General features: G+C 39.1%; 1 protein-coding gene across 2 annotated transcripts in view; it reads left to right on the top strand.

Moving 5' to 3' along the window:
* The window catches only part of ABCC8 (ATP binding cassette subfamily C member 8), a 77,280-nt gene that overhangs the window by 32,379 nt on the left and 25,530 nt on the right, over positions 1 to 19,371 (top strand). For both annotated transcript variants that reach the window (XM_054067250.1, XM_054067251.1), the window contains exons 12-21: positions 47 to 192; positions 4,586 to 4,691; positions 4,920 to 5,030; positions 7,406 to 7,481; positions 7,571 to 7,676; positions 12,047 to 12,082; positions 13,656 to 13,691; positions 16,972 to 17,070; positions 17,942 to 18,026; positions 19,264 to 19,344. In XM_054067250.1, coding sequence (XP_053923225.1) covers positions 47 to 192; positions 4,586 to 4,691; positions 4,920 to 5,030; positions 7,406 to 7,481; positions 7,571 to 7,676; positions 12,047 to 12,082; positions 13,656 to 13,691; positions 16,972 to 17,070; positions 17,942 to 18,026; positions 19,264 to 19,344 — 882 coding nt within the window. The remainder of the gene's footprint in view (positions 1 to 46; positions 193 to 4,585; positions 4,692 to 4,919; positions 5,031 to 7,405; positions 7,482 to 7,570; positions 7,677 to 12,046; positions 12,083 to 13,655; positions 13,692 to 16,971; positions 17,071 to 17,941; positions 18,027 to 19,263; positions 19,345 to 19,371) is intronic.

Below are 19,371 nucleotides of genomic sequence, written 5' to 3'. Positions count from 1 at the left end.
CCTTCATTATGACAAAGCACTGATGATGATGCCTGTATCTTTGTAGACATTTGTAGTGCATGCTCATCTAACAAGAAAGGCTGACTTCTCCCCGTCCGTGGCATTTGCCTCCATCTCCCTGTTTCATATTCTCGTGTCTCCGTTGTTCCTGCTCTCCAGTGTGGTTAGATCCACAGTCAAAGCATTAGTAAGGTGAGATCTGTAAAATTAATATCTTTGCTGCCACCTCTCTGACTTTTGCGAATGTATCTGTTGCTCATTTTCCAAATGTAATTTTAGAAATAGTATGGTGACTCTTTATCTGTTGTGGTAAGTTGCTTCCTAACTGATCTTGTGTGGTTCCTTTGGTTGCACCATGTGGGCCAAGTTCTTTGCTGATACAGTTGTCACAGCCAATGTTTTGTGGTCCACAGTTCATTGTGTAGAATGAGTTGGGCTGTGTTGATACTGCATGCAAAAGAAAGTGAAAACTTACTGAAGATTTAGTTTTCAAAATCACTCAAATATGTCTCTCTGTCAAGCATGTAGAATGAAAGAGACCAATCACTGAAGCACAGGTATTTCACAGCGTATCACCTGGGCTGTGCTTGTCCTGCGCCCCTCTGCCTGAGAAGTTGCATGTTGGTAGAGAGTTAGACTTAAACAAACAAACAAAACCCATAAAAATCATCGTTGAGTGTGGGAGTAAGTTAATGACTAAATGTCTACTCCAAGCTTGATGAATTTTTACTTTCTTATGAATGTGTTAGTCTGAGTGTTTGAGAACTGAAATAATGACCAGTAAAAATGCTTTTGCACTGGGAATTTTATTTTTAGTATCAACAGATTTGTGTAAAAACCTCTTAATGCTTTTCATACACGGTGTAACTCTACCTGACTGGTAGGGGAGGAAGAAAGAGCTTGGGCTTCTTGCTTTATTAGGACCTCTTTGTGACCTCCAATTTAGCTGTCTTTAAAAGCTTGTCTAAACTATGAGACAGATACTGGGCACCAGCTCTTGCTTAACTTTGTGTCACTTTGAAGATGGAAAGGACACTACAGCAGGAGGCTGAGATTGCCCTCACTGTTTCAGAATTCTGACAGTGCAAAGTCACAGCTGTGTACTCTCTCCTAACAAGTGTGAAATCCGAGAGCATCAGCAGCTGGCATAAAATCTTCTGCAGCCACTGTGGTAGTCCCTAGAGTCATGGCAAATTGTCATGCAAAGATTGCAGCCAGCAAAGTGTCTGGGGGCCCACACTGGCCCTGGCAATGGATTATTTTGGCTTGTCTAATGATTTATTTGTAAATGAATTGCGTGCCTCTTAGTTCTGAAGGGGCAATTCTAAAGCAATTAGTATCAACCAAGTATTAATTGCTCTAGCTGGGAGTGTTCATGAGTTACTCTGTAGGTACGTTCTTGTTAGCAGGCTATTGCCTTGCCATTTGTTCTGCAGACAGGAATCACCCGGTTCAAACTCTGTGACAAAGCTGAACTGATCCTTGTCCTCCTGGCGATCTACATCACAGGAAGCTGGGTAGTGTTCCAGAGCGCATTGCTCCATAGTGCTGCTGGTGCTCTTCTAGCTGTGTCTTCTGAGCGCCCCATTATTCAGTGCAATATTTTGGAAGCATGGGCTAGATATTTTCAACCCATGCAAACAGGCTTGCTTAAATAGTTTGGTAAATATGAAAAAGCAGACAGAAAGCTGTTCGTGTGCCAGTTGAGCACAGGTAATGTTTGCTTGCTATTTCAGTGTCCTGCTGTTATATTTTAGGGCTAATAAATAGCTGATCAGTAAGGTCATGTGAAGGTAAACTAACTTCTTAAAGTTGTACTTCAGGTGTCTTTAAGCTGAGATGTTCTGCTTGGTTTTAACAAGTGTACTAAACAGCTTCTGCTGTGGAGACAGAAAGGGGCTAAGGGAAGATGATCGAGCATTGAAAGCAGCATATAAAGGATACTAAGAGGATGTTATTGAGTTCACGTCTTGGGCACTTCACAACCTCTACTGTTAATATTGGCTACAGCCTCTGATGCCCGGTGCTATTAAGGACAATAATCTTCACAAATAAACTTGTCAGTATCTTTTATCATTACACATGTCAACTAGAAAGAATCCTCATGGATTGTTATTGACACTATCAGAACGATTGTATGGCTCATTCCAGTGATAAAACAGATTTAAAGCTTCTCTTCCACATAGGGCTCCTGCAAACTTTCCAGGTTATGGGGCCAAGGTGTTTGCGACTAGGAGGAGGAACTGTAGAAAGTCTTTAGAAAGATGAGCAACTCTTATGTCTTCTAAAAGTTTATTTTCAAAGGAGTGTTTGGTGCCATTGGAATTTAAAACTAAGCAGCCAATTGATGTATTTCTTAAATGTGAGGCCTTCAAGGGCAAAGGTACAGTATACAGTTTTCCATCAGTAAAGGCCAAGTAGCGAAAGTGGTATTGTGTGTCTTACTGGGTTTAATATGAAACTGCTTTTTCAGTCAGCTGTGCAAATAACCATGTTTTAATCAATACGTCTATTCTGTGACTTAAAAATAAGCTCCCCCATGGAGATATTGGAATACTAGCGAAGTTGCAGTGTTGGCAAGAGCTCTGCAGAGAACATGCTTTTTTATTCCTTAAGAGTGTAGAACAGTGTGGCATCCTGAAATATGAGTTGCTAACTTTAACAAAAGATTTTTACAGCTATACTGTGTTTCCTTAGTAATTTCCCCAGCAGCAGCAGAGCGTTGGACAGAGGGCTCAGGGAGAGCAGTCTTGGCACTTCAAGTACAGCCAACTTGATACACAACCAGAGAGCAAAATCAAACTGTTCAAGAGCTTAATAGAGACCTGGTCTTATTTGGGTATGCGTGGTCCAAGAGTATGTTTGCTTATTTCTCTTCCTTCCCCTCTAGACCCTGGAGCAGATACACAGGGGATTCCTCTATATGTTCTTTATACCTTCAAGTGCAATCATTGAAATGTCAGTGTGATTGTCTTCTAGAGAATGTAGGTGAGGCTGCATACCAACCAATGTAAACCATCATTTTAGATGGTGGTTTGAAAGACAGTTCAAATGTTTTTTTTAAACTTCTGGTTCACTGAACAAAAATGGTAAGATTATTCCTAGCCCTGTTTTCCAGACCTTTGTGCAAATAGATACAGATATCTCTGGTGATGGAGCTTCATTTCTTCCTTTGAGATACTCGACCATATTATTAAGGAATTTTGGTTCAACGTTGATACTGAATTAATTAGTACTCCTCTTGTCCCATCCCAAATTATTATTTTCCTGCTTTTCAGTGACTTAGATGGTAGTACCTGCCCTAGGTAAATTCACCCCAGTGTATATCTCTTAGTCCTTAACTGCCATTAGCAAGTGCGCAGGCTGACAGGAAAACCATAGAAGAATTTTTCTCCTAAGGAGTCCTCAGGAGGCTTTGAACTCTGCTTGCAGGACAAGTGCTAACTGTACAGGGAGCCTGCCATAGGCATTACTGTAGATCCTGTAGTACTGTATAGGTCCAAGCATTTTTTTGTCACCAGTGCTCTATCTCTTGAGGTTCTTAGAGGAAAATAAGTCCCCTCTGAAGAAGAAATCGCTGGCAGTGGAACACAAAATAAATGTTAGGGAGGGTATTTTTATTTTTTAAGATTTGCAAACTAAAAGACAATCACTTTTGCTGCAGTGTCATTATTTGCCTGTTTCTCCCCAGCTAGCCTAAGGCTAAGTATTTAATTCAATTTTTTCAATCCTTGTCCATAAATTTATTTTTAGAAACTTAAGGCGTTCTGGCACTTTATCATTTTGGAGACTGATAGTTAACTTATTTCCAGCTAATTGAGCCCCTTTGATGTTGAGTTCATAATTCAATCCACTTCCTTTACAAATCTCATTTGCTGTCCCTATGAGTAGGTTAGACATGCATTTTATAAAGTCAGGTGCAGAGCTAAAATTGATGTAATGATCTGCTAAATGTCGTAATAAAGGCACATTATCTAAGCTAATTAAATCTTAAGCAGCTTATGAAGATTTTATGCTTTCTTCTTTGTTACTGGCCGTCAGAATTCCTTTTATACCTCATCTGTTGGACACTGTTCTGTTAAAGTATATTCTGCTATTATGTTACCTCATACACTTCATATTTCATCATAGCTGACTGAACTTACCTTATGGCGTACGGATATCAGCAGACTGCTGGTATTCATAAGACTGTTCAATAGAACTGACTGTGCGAACACTTCAGTAATATAAATGACATTAATTCTACTTTAGCACTTGGCTTCAAAATGAGCTACTGCTGTAGCTGGTCAGCATCCCACCAAATGCCAGAAAAAATCTTTTGTGTAATCTTTCAGAAAAGATAAGACTTGAGAAGCATCAGCAGAAACCATTGAAATATCGTAACTGTTAATAGGCAACAGGGTGGATTTTATCAGCTTCCTTGCAGTAACATCTCATCACACATTTTCATATACTTGAACCAAAATGAAGACAATGCAGTGGACAGTGGCTGAAGTACTAAAAGGGATGCTCTATAATAAACATTGCAGTGAACAAAAAGTTTTGCATTCCAGGTTGAGGTGTGATTTTGTTTTTTCCCTTTCAGTGTGCAGAAACTGAGTGAATTCCTGTCAAGTGAAGAAATTGGGGAAGAGCACGATAAGTCTTCAGAGCTAAGAAGTGCAGATGATCACAGCAAATACCAGGCAGTGGTGAGTAATGCTGCTTAACTGCGGGTGAAGTGGCTGGAGTAATTTGTACCTAGAATACTTTTTTTTTTTAACTTTTCCATTTCTTACGGATTATTTCTTTCAATTGCAAAAGCCTCTTTTTAACACCTTGAACTGTATAGGTAATTACATGGTAGCTTGTATTTAGGACGTTTTGGTGATGCTGCTACCAATTACCGCTTATTTCTGTCTTTCTGGTTTTGTACACAGCCACTTAAAGTTGTTAACCGCAAAAGGCCTGCGAGGGAGGACTGGAACAATTACAGCTCTCACATGAGAAGACCCATTAACATCACAGAAGCAGATGATTTTTGTGTAAAGGTGATATGAAGGTCTCTCTGATAACACTTACTATAGCTCACTAATAGTCACTTTGGTACTCTGATGGCAGTATAAAATTCAAGAATCAGCATGCAATGTGAACTGTCAGACAGTTGTGCTTATGTCACAGGAAGGTCACAAAAATGGACAGAGAGATGAAACACCTTTTTCTGTGAAGATAGGTTTAGAAATTTGGGATTGTTTACCCTGGAGAGAAGGCGGCTCTAGGAAGACATTATTTCAATACTTAAAGAGGAGTCATAAGAAGAATGAGGATGGACTTTTTAGTGGTGCCTGTTGTGGTAGGACAAGGGGTAATGTTCTTAAACTGAAAGAGGGTAGATTCATAATAGATATAAGGAAGTTATTTTTCACAGCGAGAGTGGTGAAACGCTGGAACGGGTTGCCCCGGGAGGTAGTAGATGCCCCATCCCTGGAAACATTCAAAGTCAGCTTGGAAAGGGCTCTGAGCAACCTGATCTGGTTGAAGGTGTCCCTGCTCACTGCAGGGAATGGAGGCTGAACTAGATGGCTTTTAAAGATCCCTTCCAACCCAAACCTTTCTATGATTCTATTAGCCTCCACCTTTCTTTTCTATGATTTCCATTTTAACAATTGTCTGCTGACCTCTGTATTGGAATTGCTGCGTTATATCCCTCTAGATTTCACTCAGCAATTTTCTGTTTGAAATGTTTAAGTCATTAGCCTTGTTCTTATAACAAAGATTTCAAACTTTGAACATAGAACAGCTCAGGTTGGAAGGAACCTCATATCATCTGGTCCAACCTTTTGTGTATGTCAGACTTTTTCTTCCATTTGCAATACCTGTACAGAAAGATGGTATGAAAAAATTGAAAAGAATTTGTTTTAGACATTCTTAAAATAATCTTGTCATGGATCTTTTGGAATTCCTAGTAGCCTTTCAAGATAAAGTTAAAAACTAATTCCCGGAGACCTAACTTCTTTGAAGAAAAAATTGAAATTCCCTATGCCACTTCAAAGACTGATGCTCTTGATTAGCTATAAAAATGGGCAGAAGCAATAAAAGTGCTGATGGTTGTTATAGTGATGGTGCTGTTTATTTAGGAAGTTTTCTATTACATTTGCATTTCTGGCACAAGAGAATGAATAATTCCATTTTGTGAGACTGAGTAGGACAACTGGTAGTGCTCTCAGGTTTTTTTTAGAGGCTGATATCTGACATGCTGCTTCAGTGCAGGTTGCTTCTTCAACAGACTTCCAGGAAAGGAAGAGGAATATTTGATAGAGGGTTTTGGAGGGGTGGTGTTGGATGAAAAGGCAGCCCAGAGTGACAACAGGAGTTTGTCACAAAGAAGGGACTAGAGCGGTAACCTTTACAAGGACAGTATTTATAAGGTATTGAATAGAAAGCCAGAGCCAGCTATAATCTTTGGTTTCATCTGCTCACATCATTGTCAGTGGCGGCACCTGGATCAGAGGACTTCTGCAGCTAGAAAGTACCGACTGTCTGCACCTCATTGCCCATGAAGGGGCATTTTTTGAGAGAAACTCCTCTGGCTGCCTTCAATAATCTAGAGGGAGAAACATGCACGGGTTTTTTGCTCATCTTTTTTTCAGGTTGTTTTCCAAGATAAAAGTATCACTTTTTTCTTCAGGGTAGGATAAAAGGGTCCCATTCCACAATTGTCAGAGAAAAAAATGTTGTACCTGGCATTGCTGAAAGGCTTTGGAGGCTTCAGTGGCTCTGAAATAGTGACAGGAGAATGTCAAATATGAATCTTTTAAAATTGTCTCCTGCTTCCTGTTTTTCACAGTATCCATGTAAATCACCTCCATTTAAAGTCCTCATTTTTAGTCTTTTTCAGTGAAAATATTTCTATACCTAGCAAAGCTAGATCTAGTTATCTGAGAATTATTTCAGAAGTATACAGAAAAATACTGTTATAGCAGCAACATCTGATTTCTGTGGAAAATTCTACAAATCTGCTTGGAATTTAGACCGTTTAATTGCTGTATGTGCTGCATTGTCGCTAGAGTGACATTAAGTGCTCTGCAGAGAGCAAACTAGCTTTGTATATAATTTAATCGCGTTGTGATTGTTTCAGTTATTTCATATGCCAAAGAAGAAAAGAAACCCTAAACAGAAACTTCTTTTTCCTCAGGAATTTTCCATAATTTACTAATTGTTATGCTTGCTTGAGTTCAGAGATTCTTGTACGTCAGAATACAGACATTTACAAAATTGATCACTTGAAGATTTGTTTCCTGCACTGAGCAAAGCCTAATGCTGTTCCTATGCTCAGTGTAATGATAAGAGAAGTATCTCTGTTGGAAAAAAGAAGTCTGCTCTAAAGCTGGTTTTTTGTTTCTTATTTCTCTCCATCTTGGCGTAGATCACAAATGGATTTTTCACTTGGACACCAGAAGGTCCTCCAGCATTGTCCAACATTGATATCCGAATCCCTCAAGGTACAAAATGACATCAGTTATACAGAATAAGATGTTTTTCATGAGTGTTTGGTAAACTGGGATCTTATTTATACCTTCCTGTCTCGCAGGTCAGCTAACAATGATTGTAGGACAAGTTGGCTGTGGTAAGTCATCTCTCTTGCTAGCCATACTTGGTGAGATGCAGAAGATCTCTGGAAACATATGCTGGAGCAGGTAGAGCTATTAAAAAATTCAAGCTTGAGCCAAGTAGTAATGCAGAAAAAAAAACCCAAAAATCTGTTCTGGGAACCTGTTTGTGGAGTCAGGGATTTTGTAGATAGACAGTTAAGATAAAAAAATCTTACCCTAAGTGATAGGGGGATGCATCAGAAAGAATCCCCAGCCAGGGGTCAAACAAGCTAGTTATTCCATTAACAGGAATAGATAACCATACTTGGGCATTCTGCATTCCAGCAACATAACCCGAGTGTAATTGTAACTATTTTGGAATCAGAATTAATTAGCCTGAAATGTTGTGCTGCTACAGAATAGCATTTGCATTCAGTCCTGAGATAGTGTCTTTGAATGTAACTATAAAGAGGTACTGGGTCGCTAGGAGTAGTCCCTGGTTGTGCTCTTAAGATGTGTGCTGTATTCCAGCACTAGTGCCTGAGAAATTGCAGGTTTTTTATAACTGGCAGTGACCTCAGGGTAGTCCTCTAGAGCATCCTGGTCATTTGACAAGAAGGTGACACTCATGTCCTTCCCTCCTTTCCCCAGGGGACACAGCAGCTGTGCTCTGATAGCCAGTTATAGATTATACTTGTGCTAACTTTTGTGCTCGCATGAATGGAGGAAAAAAAAAGCCACTGGACTCCTACAGCTGTACTATTGGGGCTTGGTGTCTTGGCCCTCAAATTAAGTGACAGGTGATATACTGCATTGCAACTCCTGTATGTGGTTTCCAGTAAATTACTACCATCTCTACTACACTATCTGATCAATGCGTGTGAACCCTTTGGGCTTGTTTATTTCACAGTACTAGACTTCCTAGCTATACAGACCACACTTTGCCTTTTGGGATATGAAAAAATTATTTGTAGGTAGAGCTTGAGAAATTGTTAGAAGAACCTAGAGAAACAATTGATGAGGGAGACGAGAACAGGAGCCAAAGTTCCAGAATGTGATGATATACTTCCCTAAGCAGAAAATCAAAATATGGTGAGGAGCCATACAGGATCCCTGCAGCCTTATTAGGTGAACTAATTTCATTTCAGCAAGGCTGTAATTTTTTACAAATGACATAACATGATTAAGAAGTGCAATTTGAATGTCTGATGCTAAACTAAAACAGATGACACGATGGTTCTGATCAGACTGTGTTTTTAAATAGCACTTGTTTAGAAGTATGTGCTTCATGAAAGAGTAAAAGTCAGAGCTGGTTTTCATGTCTTCTGTAAGTGCCAAAGTATCACAAGGTAAAATTCAGTTGTTATCACATTTGCTTCGCTGTCTGTCAGATATGCGGCTTGTGGCTGAAACAATCTTGGCACTGTAAGTGCTGGCTGTACTGGGACAGATTATGGTTTTGTCTCATCTTTCAGAGCTGCTGCCATGTCCACTCGTCTACTCAGAATGATAGATACAGTCAGTGTAGGCTGAACACCTGTCTTGTAAAGCTATCAGAGGAAAGCTTCCTTAATTTGATAAGAAAATACTAATGCCTGACCAGGTACATGCACCGTTATCTCAGGTTCAAGGAGTGTAGACTTATCAAGTAATCAGCAAAGCTCATAGCCTTAGCTGAGGCAGTAAAATGTCATCAAAGTAAGTAGGATCCTTTTTAGAGCTCTTTCACTGAGACAAATGCTTGGCTTCAGTCCTTCACATTATAGAATAGTCCTGAATTATTTCCTTCCAAATTTCCTTCCCCTTCCCTTCCTCCAGGGTCACAGATATGAAGATGAAGGATACATCCTGCTGACATGTCACTCGGTGCTCAGGAAATCTGGATTCTATTCCTGGCCCTTCCCTTGGTCTAGTGGAACACCTTGCACTAGTCATTTCCCTCCTCTGTGCCTCCATGCTCTAGTGATAAAAGACGATTGGCTGCATATCATCTTTATTTGTTGCTATAAAAATGATTTGTTTCAAAACCTCAAGAAAAGAAACCTAATTTATCCCTGAACTAGGAATCATCTAATCAGAAGTGAGCACTGGCTCATTTGTGATTTTATTTTGTTGTTTGTGTTACAGTGTGGACCTGGAAGATCCAGCTCAGATTACTGCCCCTTGTCCAGAGCAGGCTGAGAGCATCTCACCATAAATATTTTATGGTGTGGTTAGAGATTAACAAAAATAGAGAGATTTTTGTTTACATTTTGAACAGATGGCAAATAGTATTGATTTGACTGATTATTGAGTAAATAATTATAGTATATGTCATGCTAATTTCTTCTGGGTGGTATCTGACTTTAAATAGTTCAGGGAACAGTTTATAGTGTAAGTCTTTTTGGAGCAAATAATACCAGTTTTGATATTATGAAATGAAAAATAGTTTTCTCAAACAAAATTGTCATTTGTTTCTAAACAGGACGTGTATACTTCCATGTGAATCTAGAGTCCTTATATAATGTGATGGAAGTGCTGGATTAAGGTTGTCTGCTCAATGCGGAGTTGACTGCTTTCATCAAATGACAATATTTTAAAATTTATTTTGATACCTAAAAAGTACATGGATTTTTATAAATATGTGTTCACTGGGATTTTCAGAAACATCCAGGTACTTAATTTTATTTTTATTTAAATTGGAAATAGTAGTCTGAAGGCTTGAAAATCTCAGTAGACACATTTGCATCTTCAGACATACTTTGAAAAATTAGATTTAGATCTCATTATCAAACATACACTACTTCTGACATACTCCTGATACATAGGAGATAAATGTATCCTTAAATGTCAGGAGTATGGAGGAAAAGAGGGAGAGGAAGGATAAAACAAAGTCAAAATGGGAAAAAGTGGATTGAAACGACTGAGCTAAAACTCCAAATGGAGAATTTTTTTTTTTTCCCGCTACAGAACAGAAACAGATCAGAAACATTGATCTACCAATACTTGCATGAAGGTTGTGGCACCTGTGGCTGCATAGCAAAGAAGATGGTTAACAGAGTAGTCAGGGCATTGCTGTGTACTGCTGCGCCTCATGTTATTCTCTGAGAACAATTTATGTCCTGTGAGCATGGTGCTTTGCCCTGGTTTCCGAGTAGAAACTGGAGCTAAGTTGCACACATGCAGTAGACACAAATAAATTGTGCTAGTGATGAGGGATCCTGCCATTGCCTCTTGAGCTCCGTTGATGGATTATATAAGCTGCATGTATAATATGAGCTGCCTGTCTCTCAGGCTGGTGCAGGAAAAGAGCACAGTGGAAAGGGGGTTGCTGTCATGCACAAGGACTAGTTTTTGCAAGTTATCAGAGTGTTCCCCGGTAGAATGGATGCCTGACCTTCTTCTGGGTGGTACATGAAGCAGGAACCAATGTTTGTTGTTCAGGGTCCTTGTATTGTGCATGGGAGGGCTGGAAAAGATATTACCTATCACAGCCTCTTGATAGTTTCTGTAAGGATTACATTGCACCAGGTTGATATTATTATGGAGGGGTTTTGGAGAAGGTGCCACTGAATTCACACAGTCACTAAAGACCGGTGGAGTGTGGGTGATTGTGGAAAAGCTTTGTTTGGTACACTGACCATTGGAATAAAGATACCGGTGCCTGGCTGGCTCTCTCAGATTCTAGAGTAAATTGAACTTAGATACAGTCATTGCTTACTATGCATAGACTTTTTGGAAGTGTCTCAAACCAACCTTTAGAACTGCAGGTATTGTTTTCTTTCCTGGCTATTTATAAGCAAATGGTATTAGCATAAAGTTAATAAGATTGTTCCCTTTAAAGCATGAAGAACTTAGTTGTTCTTTGATTTTGTTTATATCGGTTCACACACAGGTTTCTCATTCTATTCAATGGAACTGAATTTAGCATCAGTAATAAGTATGGCCAGCAATTGTGTCAAAACAGCTCTGTGAACATCTCAGTTCATGTTCAAAAATAGCAAAACCAAAACCTGTCTGTGTCTCATACTTGCCCGTACTTACTTATACAGGTGCATCCCCCCAGGGGTAGGACTGATGTAGAATACAGCATGTTGCAAGTCAACTGAAGCTGGGATTTGGGGTTCAAACTAACCTGTTATATGCTGCATAGGTGCAATTACTGCCTTGGAAAAATACAGTATCACAAATAATCAGTTTGTTTTCCCTGAAAATGCAACTGCATTCTTGCCACATTAGGACTTCTCAGTTCTGTTAGCACCTTCAGGACAGAATGGTGGTGATTTTATTTGTTGAGCCAAAAAACCTGTCTACAAATTTTTTTAACTGCTAAAATCAAGTCCGTTTGTGTAGAAAGAACAGATGTTGTGCTGCAGCTTTGTGATAAATACTGTTTGCTGTCTGTGCACTAAGTGGAATTTAATAGTTTTTCTTTCTGGAGTAGATTGCCTGTGCTTACTTAAGTAAATAATCTCTGCTTTCTATTTGTGATGCAGCTGCACTTCTGACAGTGAGACGGGGGAAGAGGTCAGGTATAGTATCGTATGCAATTATTGGTCTTTCCTACTAAATCAATTGCAATAGAAAGAACAAAAAGTTTCCAAAATCCATGCTTAAGATTTTCAGAGTCAGAATTCTGAAAATCAGTGACACCTTCACTACATTTAATTAGCTTAGGGTGCAGTTTTTGAAACCACCTATGTGATTTAGAAAAATAAATGAAAACATTGCTGTTTGGTGATTTTGGATACAATTTTCAAACTTTCCTGTATGTCTTTGAAAATCCTTCTCTTAAATTAAGACTGAACCAAATTATTCCCTAATGGTATACATAAATGATCTTATCAATTATTATTTTACAGGTATCATTTATTAAGGCAAATTTTTCTCTTACTTTTTTACATCCTGTCATAATTTTATTTTCTCACCTAGCATTCTTCAGGCACACACAAACTGAGAAGTGAGGGGAGTAGCAGATTAGTCCATCTGTTGGCAAGGGATTCTTGCATAGAAATTATTTTTGCCAGACTAACGTAGCTCAGCCTGGATTTTGGGAATATCTACGAAATCAACTGAGAGCAAAGCTTTCTGAGATGGTGGTCATTTTAATGTGGCACACAAACCTCCAGAGCAGTCAACCTTGTAAAAAGTGGCAATCCTATCCCTGCTGAAGTCAGTGAGAACTTCATTACTGAAATCAGCAAAGGAAAAACATCATGATGTTTCTTTTCCTGACTTGCGCTATACCATGAGCCTCCTACCGACCAGAATATTTTCTTGTTTCTGTGATGCACCACCTGTTCTACTGCCTTTTCTTTAGACTTACCAGCCTCTTCTGTCCCATTTACCTTACTTCTCAGACTTGTTCCCTGGTTGTCAGACCTAGTCCTGCAAAACTTCTGCTCCCATCTGTGTGTAGTACAAGAGGGAGTTTCACTTATCTAATGACTGAGCCTTGTGGTAAAGATTCTTGGAAATCTCAGAGTCCTTCCTGTATAAGAGAGATGGCAATTTCTGGGCTGAGTTAAAGTAAAGCCCTTTGAACCCATTAAGTTACATGAGAAATATGATCAGAATTAGACATTCACATGTTTGAAACTGTTTGGGAATGGACAGCAAACAGTGAGATAACATGCACAACAGTATGATGAGCATATTAAAAAATAGGAAAGAATATTAAACTGTATGAAACAAATACCCATATTATCATAGATTCTGAGAATCCTAGTCATGTTGGGTAAGAGCTGTAGGAATATGTCTGATGTTTTTGTTGCACTAGCATCCCGTAGAACATATTTGGTGTTCTCAGAACAGAATATTTTAAGCCAAGGTCTTGTGAGGTCTTTAGCATTTGCTCATAGATGTTGAATACTTTCTACAAGGTTGTTTAGCACTTCTCAAAACCAAAGCTTCAACCATACTCTTTTTAGGTCAAGATCACCTAGTACGTAGTTTTAGTATATTTGAGTTTTAATTCGGTTATACAGTCATTTTGTTGTACTTTTAATTACAACATAATGATAATACTTTCATGTATTATTTGCATTTTCTGAAATCATTTAATTTAAAAAAAAACAAACCAAACCCTTTGTTTGTTTTCTGCAGCCCAGAGAGAGAGTCTCCCATTGACACAGAATTCAGGTACGCCACTTTAAAAACTTACGGGAACTTCCAGAGGTCCCTTCCAACCTCAGCCATTCTGTGATTGTGAATGTTCTTCAGGAGTGTCTGCCTTTAATCAGCTGTTCCTTCTTAGCAGGCAAATAGTTTGTCTCTGTATGCAGTCTACTGCAAGATTTAGAAGTACAAACAAGCAAGTGACCTTTGCAGTTTATTAACAGCAAAGAAGTATGCTCCTGAATGCGCGGATCTGGCTGTATCTGGGTGTTCTGTTACCTACCATTAAGCTCAAAATAATGGAAGCACTTTTTTTGTTGTTGTTCATGCAGTAATACTATATTCTGGGGATGCTGGTCAACAGCCGGTTGAACATGAGCCAGCAGTGTGCCCAGATGGCCAAGAAGGCCAATCGCATCTTGGCGTGTATCAGAAACAGCACGACCAGCAGGTCCAGGGAGGTTGTTCTGCCCCTGTACTCGGCACTGGTGAGGCCGCACCTCAAATACTGTGTTCAGTTGTGGGCCCCTCACTAGAAGAAAGACACTGATGTCCTGGAGTGTGTCCGGAGAAGGGCGACAAAGCTGTTGAAGGGGCTGGAAAACAAGTCTAATGAGGAGCAGCTGAGGGAACTCAGGTTGTTTAGCCTGGAGAAAAGGAGGTTGAGGGGAGACCTTGCCACTGCCTACAACTGCCTGAAAGGCCTCAAGTTGTGCCAGAGGAGGTTCAGGTTAGATGTTAGGAAAAATTTGTTCACTGGAAGAGTTATCAGGCACTGGCAGAGGCTGCCCAGGGAGGTGGTTGAGTCACTGTCCCTGGAGGTATTTAAAAGACAGGCAGACGAGGTGCTTAGGAATATGGTTTAGTATTGGACAGGTACAGTTGGACTCAGTGATCTCAAAGGTCTCCAACCTAGTGATTCTGTGATTATAGGACAGGACAGGACACATTTCTCTCTTAGCTGGAGAAGAGTTGATTTTTAATTGTTGACTGGTATTAGAAATTCGTGAATTGTGCGAAATAATCAAGATAAAACTGTAGTCATCAATCCAAAAAACCCCAGAAAAGTCTTTGCAACGTTATTTCCTCTGCCATTATAATGGTAACTCCATTGCAGGTAGGAGGCAAGTACTTCCCCCTGCAGAATAAATTCCTTATAAGTGCTTGTCTGCTAAGCCATTTGTTTGCATTCAGTCTTTTAAGTGTGAAACCTTAGGCAGGCTTAAGGCAGGCTTTCAGAGAAAGTGTTGCACAACCCAATTTCCAAAAGTTTTTTCTCTGGATTTTTGACCACACATTTCTCACGATTTTGTTTTGTAAAAGTAAAAAAGTTTTGTTTGATTGCCTCTTTACTGTAAGAAGCACTGTAAACTTGCAATAGAGTTCTCATACGATCAAGCATTTGTAAGCTTCTTATGTCAAAATATGATCTGACCTGATATGTCATCCTAATGTCAATTTGCAATTAAGATTAATTTAGAGTAGTTTACTAAATTCTATTACAAAGCACATTGCTTGTTCCAAGATTTCTTGAAGTATTTAGTTCCCACCAATGGCCTAAAAGTAGAATGTAAGCCAAACATGAATGCTGTTCCCTGACATCGTGTTGGTTCTCAGCATGGAAGGCGTCTTACTGGCAGTGCCCCTATCTTCATTGAACAAAAGAACGCTTTTTACAAAGTTTTACAAGTTATAAGAAGATTTTCTTGTTATACAAAACTTGTATAAAGTTTGACAAGTTATAAAAATGTTTTCCTCAAAACTTTGCTACTGTTTTTAAAAAATAAATCAGAATTAACTTTTCAATCACATTGAGAATTAAGGGCAGCAAAGGTACAGTTTCAAGTAATGAAAGTGAGGGGAAAGGAATACATGTTCACCTTGGAATACTCAGAGCAATATTTTCTCAGATATTGGGATGAGAATTTCATACCAATTAAAAAAAATGCTTCCCTCTTGAGGCAGAAATGAATGCTCTTTGAATTAGGTTTTGGGACTGTGGGCTGGGCTGTCTATGGGATTTTTTTTCTGTCTTTTTTTTCTTTTTTTCCTTGTTTCTGTTTCATTTTCCAATAGAGGGAGTTCATAAAGCGTAATTAAATTCTAATGAGCCATCAGACATTTGAACTTCGAAGCGTGTTAGCAAAATAGTGTAACTGTGTGTTCTTTCAGGTCACCACAGGAAATTGGATCCTGTAATGATTTCTAAGCAAGCTTGGTGAAAGCCTGAAAAAAAATAATAGGGCATGTGACCCTATCTTCTAGTAAAAAGAAAGATAAAGCGCCTGGTCTATTTTGGCAGCCCATAGTTTGGATTGTATTTAGATCCAACTAGTAAGAGGCTGCTGTAGTGGCTGTGTAACAGACAAAGGCTACGTTTGGGTGAGGGGTTCTATCTCTTTATTGGATTAGCTGATAGAGCTGGAAAGAAAACAGATATGCTTTTAGGCATGTGACCCGTTTTGGCCTTTTTCTTGGAGAAACATTGATATGCCATTGAGTTTCCCAGCAGTATCAGCGACTCTAATAAAAAACATTTCCTTTCTCCCAGTTCTGTCTCACTCAGATCCTCAGTGCACAAGAGCCAACAAAAGCACCACTGTTTCACTAGTAGGCAGATACTTTTATTTTTAAATAATAATAATAACCCTTATGACATAAAATATGAGTATCGAGATCCTGTTGACCTTACCTGATAAATTGTCTCCTCTGGTGGTACAGTATGGGGGCAACTCTACAGGGGAAAATTTAGCAAATGTTTTCCTCTGTTTTCTTGATTTCATAGAAAGATTTTACCCCTGGCTACACATTTACTTTATGGCTCTAGTTCCCTTCTTCGAATGAAGAAAATAAATGGGGGGGAGGGGGAGGAGTGATTGCCTTGTGCAGGTGTGGAGATGGGGTTTTTTTGAACACCTTAAAAATTTCTTTTTAGAATATCCCTCCTGAAACTAGTCTTCTGCTATACATTTTTTTTATTAGTCTATCCAAACAGAGCTGGGATTCAGTCTTTGGTAATTTTCTTCCTGCCATCCACACTGCTCAAGAGAGAGCTTTACTGCACTATCCTCTCCAAAACACACCTCACAGCAGAAAAAGATTGAACAACCTGAAATTTAGTTAGGTGGACAATTTCAGTATTCTGTTGGAAGTTCAACATCTTACCATTTCCTTGGTGGGAGAGCTATTGATTATCCTAAAGAAAAGAAGTGAAAGGCAGCATTTTTTAAGATTTATTACCAGTTTCTTTTTCCTAAAACACCTGCTGTAGTCTTTAGATGTCTTTCTTTTTTTTTAACCCTAGGAAAAGAGGATCAGTAGCATATGCATCACAGAAGCCTTGGTTGCTCAATGCCACAGTGGAAGAGAATATCACATTTGAAAGCCCTTTTAACAAACAGAGGTAACAGGTTTCAGCATTGTTACATGCTTTACTCCCCTTTTACCTTAATAGTGCAGTTGTGTAGGCATCAGTTTATGCATGGATTCCCATTCCCTCCAGTAAGAAATGTACTGCACCTGCCTGAACGTGACAGAAGACCTCGAGTTCTGCATGGTCCCCCTTTGACCATGTTTTTCCTGAAGGACAGAAGGGACAGAGTTCAGACTTGCTTGAGCTGAAGTGTAGAAGCATTTTCATTTCCAAGAACTGTGTGTGTTTAGCATACAATATTCTCTTCTTGCACCTAATTGGCTAGTTTAACTGTCTTAAAAGGACATTAGCTGCTTGGGAGTGGGAATGCTGTTTATCACAGTTTCAGTGTTTAGTACATTGTGAAGGATAAAAGGGCTGCCTTTTTATTCAGTGTAAGTGCCCACTAAAGAGTCTAAAAACATTCTGAAATATTTAGAAGTTGCTGGCATTCTGTCTGCCTTGCCCTTAAAAGAAATTATTAGCTATGTATTCACATCCTACACACATTTTTCCATCATTCTTGGATATTGAAACAAGAAACAAAGGCCCTGGGCATGGAAAAAGTTAAATGCTAAACAGTAGAAAGATACACAATAGAAGAAGTTGTGCTTATTTTGCCTGGTTTTAACTCTTAAATACTTTTATTTGGGAAGCTGATGTAAGATGCTTTTTCTTAGCTAAAGTATTATTTACTTGCCTGTAATTGAAAGAGATCCTATTAGAACAATTAGTGGCTAACAAATATGTTTTCCACTGTGTGATTTTTCCAGGTGGTTAATTTTTGTTCCTCTGTAGGTAGGAAATGTGCTTCTTTAGCAGTATCTATGTGGGGGTTGCGTTACCTTTTTTGTTTCCACAGGTACAAAGCAGTAATTGATGCTTGTTCTCTCCAGCCTGATATTGACATTCTCCCTCATGGAGACCAAACCCAGATTGGAGAGAGGGTCAGTAAACAGCTACAGGCTTCTATTTTTGTTTAAAATATATAGAGGGGGTTTTATTAGTTTGTTGTGTTCTTAAAATCTTGCTGGTTATTTGGCAACAAAGGTAATCTTTTTGTTAAGTGTATGTCTGGGTCATTAGTCTGAAAGCTTGTTGCTCAGTAAACATGGAAACACCATCATTTATATGAGATTCAGTGATTTAAATGTGCTATCAGAATGCGTGACTAGTTCTGCAGCCACTATGTCAGATATTCTGACTTGACAGTGCAATTTTTTGGTTTCTTCATGAGTAACATAAAATTAAATAATTCATAGATTTTTAGAGCCCCTTGATTTAGAAAAGGGACAGTGTTTACTCAATGGCAAACTAAGCTTTATCACGTCAGGGAAGTTTAATGAGTGACAAGAAAGAAAACAGAAGTCACAAATTTGTAACCAATTTACTCTGGCATATACTGGAACTGTCACAAAAAAATCCCAAGAAATCCCCAAACCACAACAAACCACCCCACACAAGGATACATTTCCGTGTCTAAACTTCACACTGTCTACCATGTTAATTTTAAATAGATTAGTTCCTAACCCAATTCATTCTCTAATCAAACAAATGTTTTTTGACAGAAGGAGGGAAGTGGAGGGGAGGGAGAAGGTGGGGCATCTTTTGGCAGCAGTGCTGGCTTTTGAGAGCTTAAGGTGTCTGTGCAGCTGCCGGTCAATCACAGAAGGGATGCTTAAATTAAAGCAGGATGATAGCAGGGGACTAATAGCCGAAAACGAGTACATTAGCAGTCAGGTGCTGTTCACCTTAGCATGGTCTGACCTCCCAGCTAGCCTATACCGTTACAGTAATAATGGAGCTGATATAGTACGACAACATACAACTATAAACATAAATAGAGAACAGGACACAGTCAGGCTCATAAGGCTAAGTTTTGGGTAGAAGTCTAGTTTAGTTTAGACTGTCTGTAGACTATGCCACCTACACCATTATGTCACTACAAACCACTAGACATTTCCTGTCTCTCTGGTATGTGGGGAGTATGTCTCTGGGCAGAGGCTTCTGCCCTTTCTAACAATTTGTGTACTGTGTTCCCAGCTGCGTTGCAGTCCCACACTTCTGAAAAATTTCTCTGGTCTCTTTGTCCAGAAAATCTTCTGTGGATAATCCAATCAGAATATGAATATTCAGTTGATATTTTTATAACTGACTGATTGTTTTCCTTCTGCTTATCTCCAGGGTATTAATCTGTCTGGAGGGCAGCGCCAACGTATCAGTGTGGCAAGAGCACTTTACCAGCAGACAAATGTTGTGTTCCTGGTGAGTAAGTGCCATTATGTTTATGCT

Source organism: Cuculus canorus, chromosome 5 (genome assembly GCF_017976375.1).
Source record: "Cuculus canorus isolate bCucCan1 chromosome 5, bCucCan1.pri, whole genome shotgun sequence".
Classification (NCBI taxonomy): domain Eukaryota; kingdom Metazoa; phylum Chordata; class Aves; order Cuculiformes; family Cuculidae; genus Cuculus; species Cuculus canorus.
Note: the sequence above shows the minus strand (reverse complement) of the source record. Positions and strands in the feature narration are given on the sequence as shown.